Genomic DNA, 10,000 nt, shown 5'->3' on the forward strand with positions numbered 1-10,000 from the left:
CGCCCTCTGCTGGCAGTGGCACCTCACTGCAGCCTGCAAACAGATGGAGACAGAAGGTGAGTTAAAATAAATCATAAACACTTACTCACACATGTGCAGTTTTCAAAACACAAACATACTGATATACATATGTACAACACACACACACTGATCTGTTCTGCACTAACCATGATATGCTTGTGTGCACTCTACTTTCCACACACACACACACCGTATGTTGCTGTTTGGTAAGTTGCTTCAGGGAAGAGCATCTGCTATGTATTGCAATGTAATGAAACCATCCTGAGCAGCTTGTTCTAGAATACTTTCATAAAAAAAAAACGTATTTGTTTAACTGTCTATTTTATGTTTGTTTTTTTCACACCAGACGTGCTGTGGTTGGATGCACTGAAGCGATTACCGCCGCCAGCAACATTTAGAGATGTACAGGGTCCAAGATCCGGTTCCGGATCCGGCAGGATAATAGGTTTTTTTCAGACTATCCGGATCCGGTTCCAGGATCCAGGATCCGGTAGCCGAGGCTTTTAAGTCAAAATAGTTTGAGCCAACGTGATAAAAAGGGCCCACGTGTGTGAGTAGACTATGTGTTTCAACACTTTCGTGGGATCCGGTATCCGGTTCCGGATCCGGCAGGATCTTAAGCAGTGGATCCGGTATCCGGCAGGATCCTAAAAATCAGGATCCAGTGCATCTCTAGCAAAATTGCACGGAAACAGATCGGTCCTTCCAAACAAACACGGTGATAGAGGAAACAGATCGGTCCTTCCAAACAAACACGGTGATAGCCGGGCGGAAGCAGCACGGGACCAGTGCCACGCAACTCGAGCAGAATTTTCACAACGGCGGCCGGCGGTGTCCCGTTGAAATGAATGGCAAAGTAGAAAAATAGCTTTAGCTGTGGTGGGGGATTTTGAACAGGACTGACCGCGCACGCCGACAGGGTCAGTGTGAAAGGCAGAGTAGAACACACCACCCGAAACTCGGCAGAAAGACCGCTGACTTCTCGTTGCCGCCATGCCACTCTCTGGAGTACAACTGGCCTAAGGTACAAACCCTTCATCACTCTGATGAAGGCCTAAGTGCCGAAACGTCAGCACAAAAGAAAAAAGAAAAAAAATGGTGAACTGTGAAGAAACAGTGTCGCGCTCTTCCTTGTGTGAACTGAAGACTGAAGTACCTTGAAAAGCTGCGCCTGCTGAAAAAGAAACCTTCGAGGTTCTCACAAATACTTTGACAAACCCTAGGGCTTACATTGCCCATAGGGACCCCAGTTCGAGTCCAGCCCCGGTTCGAGGGACTCACTAATTCGACGCCCTTTCGGTACTTAAGCCTTATGTCATACGACCCTAAACCTAAACCTAACCCTAACCTTAACCCTAAACCTGAACCTAACCCTAACCTTAACCCTAATAGTGGGGCTTCTTAAGTCAATATTTCATAAGAATCTTTCACTTGGTGATACAAGCACCAAATCAGGTACACAGGTGCTCCAGGGCCTACTCTCCCAGAAAAGGTCGCTATCCAGGTGAAAAAACAAGATGGCGGCCATTTTTCAAGATGGCCGCCTCATTAAAGGTGAAAAAAGCTGTTTTCGTCTTAGAATGGCAAGTAATCAAGATATCTGAGTGATGGAAATATTAAAATGTATGCATTCTGACCAGGACAAATTCATAGTATCATTATTTCATCACAAAATGGCCACCACTTTTCAAAATGGCAGCCCTTACGTGACTGAAAATGCACATTTATGACATACAGCTGTCCGATAGCAGGTATTCAATAATGCATACTAACCTTGCCATCACTGTTGGAATACAATGTACAATTTTGTTTACATTCTGTATTAGAGTGATGTTATAGCACAACCAGGGCACAGTGGTGACATCACTACTGTGAGACTCAGCATGGGGTTCAGTGTCGGCTTGTGGTACAATAGCTGTAGTTGTAGTTTACTAACTCTTTAGTATACTCACTTTAGTTGTATTGTTAGTATTTATAGTCTCCCATATGCTATCCAATAAGACCCTGTATATAGCTTAATTAGAAATGTAGTTAGTGTAGTTAGAAATTTAGTTAGATAGCCGCACCTGAATTGACAGGATGTGCCAGCGCGGGAGAGCCGAGCCAAGGGTAACGGGGCTTCAGTTACCCGGATAGTGTACAGATTGCACAGGACTTAAATGACACTGGATGACCGATCGAACTGGGTGTAGGGCAGAAGTTGCCTGATTTTCATAGACTTCAGATCACATACCGCAATTCTGGTCTGACCAGGACTATAACGATTAGCGTTTCCATACAGGACGAACTTTGTTTCCATGGCCTGGTTAACCCGCCCCCCTCGACTTGCTACTGGTTGAGGGCTGTGCCGAAGTTTAAACCAAACATTTCTTAGCCCAATAGAAAGTCTCTGCTTAAACCACGTCACTGCCTTGAACACATCTCTACCCAGGACGGTTGGAAATGCACAGTTGATTGGTTCCAGACAAAGTGGGTGGAGATCCCGCTGTAGCAAGCTCCTGGCCCTACTGTGTGTAGCTGAGCCGAAGGCGTTGTGTCACCAGTAGGGCGAAGCCCGGCTAGGGCAGAAGATGACTTTACCTTGTTGTGTCCCATATCTCAATGTGCTTTGATAATTTGAACGGTTGGGTGGTAAAAGGATAGACCCTCGGCCTTTAACCGTATTACACAAGATGTCTGCTAAAAATCCATTGAGCTGCAGTACGTGTCGGGAACAATACCTCAATCACCCTGACCCTGAGCACGGGGGCCCCGCAAGGTTGTGTGCTCATCCCCCTGCTGTTCACGCTGCTGACACATGACTGCACAACGACCCACAGCACTAACCATCTGATGAAGTTTGTGGACGATACAACACTGGTGGGCCTCATCACTAAGGGTGATGAGACTCACTACAGAGAAGAAGTAGACTTGCTGGCCAGATGGTGTAAGGACAACAACCTCCTGCTGAATGTCAACAAGACCAAGGAGATTGTTGTCAACTTTCAGAGGGGCCAAAAACAACTGCTACCACTGACCATCGACAATGATGTTGTGGAGAGAGTGAGCAGCACAAAATTCCTTGGAGTGCACATCAGCGACGACCTCTCTTGGACCACAAACACATCATCACTGGCGAAGAAGGCCCAAAAGCGCCTCTACTTTTTTGTGCAAACTGAAGAAGGCAAGTGCTACACCCTCCATCATGACAGCATTTTAAAGAGGAACCATCAAGAGCATCCTGATCAGCTGTGTGACACAGTGTGGGGAGGAGGTTGCACAGAGCAAAACAGGAAGACACTCCAGCGCATTGTGAACACAGCGTAGAAGATCATTGGAGCGCCACTCCCTCTCTGCAGGACATTTACACCACCCGCCCCACCCGAAAAGCACTGATGATCACCAAGGACATAAGTCACCCTGCACACAAACTGTTCAGTCTCCTGCCCTCTGGAAAGAGGTACAGGTGCCTCCGCTCAGATACCACCAGGCTGGCAAAGACCTTCATACACCAAGCAATCAGGATGCTGAACTCTTAACCCGCCCTCAACACTGAATTGTGATTGCACATTCTACTTGCACTAACTCGAACACACACACACACACACACACACACACACACACACACACACACACACACACACACACACACACACACACACACACACACACACACACACACACACACACACACACACACACACACACACACACAAAAGGCACACACAAACATGCACACACATGTTGCTGCTGCTTCATGCCTGTTACTTAATGACTGTACTGGAAAACTGGCTACCAACTATAGTTGTAAATATTGCACATTACAATTGCTTACTTTATATGCATTATTATTTCACAATGCTACTATCACTATATCAGAATCGTCACAATAGGACATAACTGAAAATGCACAACAATACCTCTTCTTAATACATGTTCTATGTATGTCTGTTGTTGCCCAGTTTTCCACTTTATGTGTCTGTAAGGATATTGTATAGGTACTCTAGGTGTAATGCATGTATACTGTCTATGTCTAATTGCCTAAGTCCACACCTAAAGTCTATGTCTATGTCTGCATGGGAAAGTAAGAAATGTAATGTAATTTCAATTCTTTGTATGACCAGTGCATGTAAAGAAATTGACAATAAAACCGACTTGACTTGACTACTAAAACAGACTGGAAGAAGTGCTGCCTCTGTCAGAAAGATACAAAAGAGGAGTTGAAGTCTCCCCCTACCCATTACAGCTGTAGTTCTGATGGCTATTCCATGCTAGCCACAAACATACCACAATTTCAAGAGCTCAACCTGCTGACTATTATGTTAGATATATAAAGATTGGGTGAAGGAGGTGGTATTGCAGTGTTGCAGTCAGCAATTTTGCAATTCTCCAGGATGCAGGATTAGAGATGATGTGGATCGAATTCGGCCATGGTCATTCCATCAGGTGGCTGCCAATTCATGACATGGTGTTGAATCTTGGGCCAGAGAAATCCAAAAGCATGATGTCCTCCTTCCATTCTTTCACTGGCTGTTATGTTGTATCAGCTTTCCATAGCAAAGGCAGGAAAACAGCATGGCAAACATGGGACGTCTGCCCTGAAGTGACTCATGTCTTCAAAAACCTCAGTTCATACCCAGAAGTATACTGAAGATACTGACCTGAACCTTCTTGAGAGGTTTGTCATCAATATTTATGACAAGAACAGCACAACAGACAAGGTTGATGAGGTTAAGACTGGACTTGTTTGCTCGGAAACAAAGATCCTATGATGCCATTCCACCGACAAGTGCATCCCTTGTCCATCATGTTAAACGGTCCGCTGCCAAACTGCCTGTATATGGGACCGGGATACTGTGTGCAAAATGCAAATTGAAAGCCCTGCCAACTGAGGGTGGCAAAAAGATGGCGAGGCCTGGAAAGTTATCTGGTCAAAGCTTCCTACAATTGCGGAGAGTTGCCAGCAACTGACAAAATGTGGATGCAAGACTGACTGCCGAGGAAGATGCAAATGCTATTGCTTTAGCCTTAACTGTACACAGTTATGTTCCTGCAAATGTGAGGACTAAAAATAACTAATCCAACATCATGTGTATCAGAGAGTTTTCCTACCCAAACAACAAACATGTAATCATTATAGGCCTACTTCTGTTTTTGTAATATTTAGAATCATTCAGTGAGTGTTAGTTTATTTACATGTAATTATGAAAATACTATAATTGTAAATATTTTTTGTGCATCATTGAATTTTCCATGCTCAACATAATATATTTCCATACATAGACATTCAAAATATGATCAGTCAATCAAAATATACATAAAAGCCATTTAAAAGCAGTTCAATTGGCGGCCATCTTGGAAAATGGCCGCCATTTTGTTTTTTCACCTGGATAGCGACCTTTTCTAAAAGGGTAGGGTCTGAAGCACCTCTGAACCAAATTTGATGCTTGTATCACCAAGTGAAAGATTGTTTGAGGTAATTGCTGCACTATAACCTTAACCCTAACCCTAAATTGCTTGTTTGAAATGTTTGATTACCATGTGACGGTACCGAAAGGGCGTCAAACTAGTGGGTCCCCCGGTTCGAGTCATTTCCCAGCCCTACCCCATCTCACTCTCACAACCGTTTCCTGTCTCCTCTCATACTGTCCTGTCATAATAAAGGCCAAAAAGGCCCAAATAAATACATGAAAAAGGTACGAACCTTAGGAGGAAATCAAATCACTTGGACCATGACACTGGTTGTCTGCGTTACATGATACATAAACATATAGAAAGGTTGGTACCAACTGCTAACCGAGCCGCATTCTTCAGGTAATAACTGCCCCAAGGCAGACTCCTGACATGATGTTTAGTTTAGTTTAGTTTGTGAGTGTGTGTTTGTGTGTGTGTGCTCGTTATTTACTCTTTATATTAAAAAAAAACTAAAACAAAAAAACTAACCCCTCTTTGCAACTGCACCTGTTGTTCTGTATATCTCCTGTGCACTTTGTATTTGCTTGTGATGTTGGCTTGATTATGTCCTCTTTTGAAAGTCGCTTTGGTTATGAAGCGTCTGCCAAATGCAATGTAATGTAATGTAATGTAATAACTGCCAACTAACAGAGCCATTTTCTTCAGGTAATAACTGCCAACTAACAGAGCCATTTTCTTCAGGGCGTATTTTCCGTAACTACACAGGCAGTCTCTAACAAACGGCACTGTGCTACAGAAAAATACATAGCAGACACACGCACGCAGGCACACAGGTACACACACGCACACGCACACACACGCACGCAGGCACACAGGCACACACGCACACACACGCACGCAGGCACACAGGCACACAGGCACACATGCACGCAAGCACTCACACACACACACACACACACACACACGCACACGCACACGCACACCCATACATGCACACACACACACGCACACGCATACACACACACACACACACACACACCCACACACACACACACACACACACACACACACACACACACACACACACACACACACACACACACACACACACACACACACACACACAAAAGTGCACAATCATGCCCTAGTACCATTTATTTTACTCTTTTACGGGCACAAACACACTACTCTCATCTCAAGGGCACAGTAGAGTGCGGCAAAGAACCAAAAATTACAGATTAAATAAAAAGAATAAAAAACAATTCAAGGAGATGGCACTGTACTGATGTTTGAAAAGGAAACAGTTTGTGAAGGGTGCCATTTGAAGTAGAGATGTACAGGATCCAAGATCCGGTTCCGGATCCGGCAGGATAATAGGGTTTTTCAGACTATCCGGATCCGGCAGGATAATAGGGTTTTTCAGACTATCCGGATCCGGCAGGATCTTAAGCAGTGGATCCGGTATCTGGCAGTTACCTAAAAATCAGGATCTGGGGCATCTCTACTTTTTACGTAGCCTAGGCTTTTCAGTCAGTCTTTCACAACCCCAATCGCTGCATGGAGTGAAAGCCCTTTGGAAGCGGCCATTGCAGGCAGTGTGGCAGTAAGCCAATGAGTCTAAAAAATAGTTTGAGCCAACGTAATAAAAAGGGCCCACGTGTGTGAGTAGGCTATGTGTTTCAACCCTTCGTAGGATCCGGTATCCGGTTCCGGATCCGGCAGGATCTTAAGCAGTGGATCCGGTATCCGGCAGGATCCTAAAAATCAGGATCCGGTGCATCTCTAGTTTGAAGAGGAAGAATGAATGAGAAGGGCTGCAGTTCCTTCTGATGGTTAAAAAATGACCCAAAAAAAAAAGGGCGAAAAAGGCTTTTGTTCCAATTGTCAGTAACATCACATTAGCGCGGATGGGCAGGAGATGAGCAATAATGACCAGAATAAAAGCAGCATTTGCAATGGTCTCGTATAAAAAGCGCAATAAAGACCTTAGAAGAACAACGACAAAAGGGCACAGAAAAATACGCCTTGAATATGTCACAAAAACAGAAAAATATGCCTTGATTATGTCACAAAACAGAAAAATATGCCTTGATTCTGTCACAATTGTTTGCAGTTGTTTTGCTTAATCGGGGTCACAATGCCTCATTAACAGGAGCGAGTTATAAATGCAGCACTTAAGCTCTATTGTGCTTCATAAAGGCAAGGAGAGAAATCATGACTTCTTGCCACAGCATTTGGATGTTTTTGTTTGCGTACTACATTTGAATCTGAATTGTGCTTTTTAGCCTTTTGTTAGTGAAATTATACAGTGTTGAAATGACATGGCAGCTCCAACAGCGCGTGGAAATTATATATTTGCGCTGCCTTACTCCTACACTCCTACACACCTCCCCCTCTACATCTCTCCGTTTCACTTAAAGGAGAAGAGGAAAGAGGGAAGAGGAAGAGGATTCGGGAGAAAGGATATTTTAATATTTCATCAGGTGTCGGCTCTGTAATTTAAAACTCTATTCTCCATCTATCCATTTCACTGTCCTCTCCCTGGTTGCTGTCTTCTCTTCTCTTCTCTTCTCTTCTCTTCTCTTCTCTTCTCTTCTCTTCTCTTCTCTTCTCTTCTCTTCTCTTCTCTTTCCTCTCCTCTCTTCTCTTCTCCTGTCCTCTCCTGTCTTCTCTTTCCTCTCCTCTCTTCTCTTCTCCTGTCCTCTCTTGTCTTCTCTTCTCTTCTCTTCTCTTCTCCTCTCTTCTCCTCTCTTCTCATGTCCTTTCCTGCGCTCTCTTCTCCTCTCTTCTCTCCTCCTTTCCTGACCACTCCTCTCTTCTCTTCTCTTCTCTTCTCTTCTCTTCTCTTCTCTTCTCCTCTCCTCTCCTCTCCTCCTCTCTTCTCTTCTCTTCTCCTCTCCTCTCCTCTCCTCTTCTCTTCTCCTCTCTTCTCTTGTCCTCCCGCCCTGTTTGAGTCTTCTCTTCTCCTCTCATCTCTACTCGACTCCTGGGTTGCCTTTGAGGAGAGGAGAGGATAAGAGAGGAGCTGTGCTGTTGTGTGTTGTGTGTTGTGTGTTGTGCTGTGTTGTGCTGTGTTGTGCTGTGCTGTGGTGCTGTGCTGTGCTGTGCTGTGCTGTGCTGTGCTGTGCTGTGCTGTGCTGTGCTGTGCTGTGCTGTGCTGTGCTGTGCTGTGCTGTGCTGTGCTGTGCTGTGGTGTTGATGTGTTGTGCTGTGCTGTGCTGGTGTTGATGTGCTGTACTGAGCTGTGCAGTGCTGTGCTGTGCTGTGCTGTGCTGTGCATGTGTGAATAGGTTTTGGTTCTTCTACGTGCACTATACAGTAGTGTTCACATTCTGATGCTATAATGGTCCAATACTGCCCCCTATGGCTATAAGTGGAACTGCCTGTCTCTCTCTTTACAGTAGGCCTAGTGTTCACATTCTGATGCTATAATGGTCCAATACTGCCCCCTATGGCTATAAGCGGAACTGCCTGGCTCTCTCTCCCTCAGTTTTAAAAGATTGAGTCAGCTGTAAGTTGTATGTAAACACACACAGGCACATACGGACAGACAAACACACACACAAACATATACGGACGGACACGGAGGCACACTTACGGATATACACACATGCCGGGACACACAAAGGCACATATGGACACACACACACACACACACACACACACACACACACACACACACACACACACACACACACACACACACACACACACACACACACACACACACACACACACACACACACACACACACACACAGAGAGACCTTTAAAAAGCCTTTTATTAACACCATTCAGCCATCATTGGCACAGTACAGCCACTGCCCAAACGCAGACCAACACCCCCCCTATATGTTCACAATCAGCTCTCCGCCCCCCCCTCCAACCTCACACAACACACCCCCCACACACCAAACATTTGAAAATTTCTCCAAAATCATTGACCAAGTGATAATACATGTATTCCACCTTGATGCGACTTTTAGCCATTCCCAAGAAACCCTCTAAGGGGTCTACATACACCAGGTTCAGCATTTTCTGCTTGCGGGTCAGCCAAATGGCCAATGCCTAATAGAAAATGTACCAGACGGAGAGAGAGGGAGAGAGAGAGAGAGAGAGAGAGAGAGAGAGAGAGAGAGAGAGAGAGAGAGACAGACAGACAGACAGACAGACAGACAGACAGACAGACAGACAGACAGAGATAGATAGAAACAGCGACCGAGAACCTTCTTGGGAGTGGAGGAGGAGTGGCAGGAGACAGCAAGGTGAGAGGAGGGAGAGAGAGAGAGTGAGAGGGAGGGAGGCAGATAGAGAGGGGGGAGGTGGGAGAAAAAAATGGTGATTCATGATATAATGAAATGCAAAATGCCAAGTGTGGGATCGATGGTGGTGTGGTGTGGTGTGCCCCTGTCTGTAATTGTGGCGTGGGGTTCGGTAAACAGGATGTCACACAGACTACTGCCGGATCCCAAGCCCTGCTCCCTCACTCAAACAAGCACACACACACGCATGCACGCACACACACACACACACACACACACACACACACACACACACACACACACACACACACACACACACACACA

General features: G+C 45.3%; 1 protein-coding gene across 1 annotated transcript in view; it reads right to left on the minus strand.

Annotated features, from left to right (window-relative positions):
- Positions 1-10,000, minus strand: part of ccser2a (coiled-coil serine-rich protein 2a) — a 172,767-nt gene that overhangs the window by 30,583 nt on the left and 132,184 nt on the right. The window contains exon 14 of the mRNA XM_063191315.1: positions 1-33. This exon is cut by the window's left edge and continues 69 nt beyond it. Within this exon, the coding sequence (XP_063047385.1) occupies positions 1-33 (33 nt within the window). The remainder of the gene's footprint in view (positions 34-10,000) is intronic.

The sequence above is a fragment of the Engraulis encrasicolus genome, chromosome 24 (assembly GCF_034702125.1).
Source record: "Engraulis encrasicolus isolate BLACKSEA-1 chromosome 24, IST_EnEncr_1.0, whole genome shotgun sequence".
NCBI lineage: Eukaryota > Metazoa > Chordata > Actinopteri > Clupeiformes > Engraulidae > Engraulis > Engraulis encrasicolus.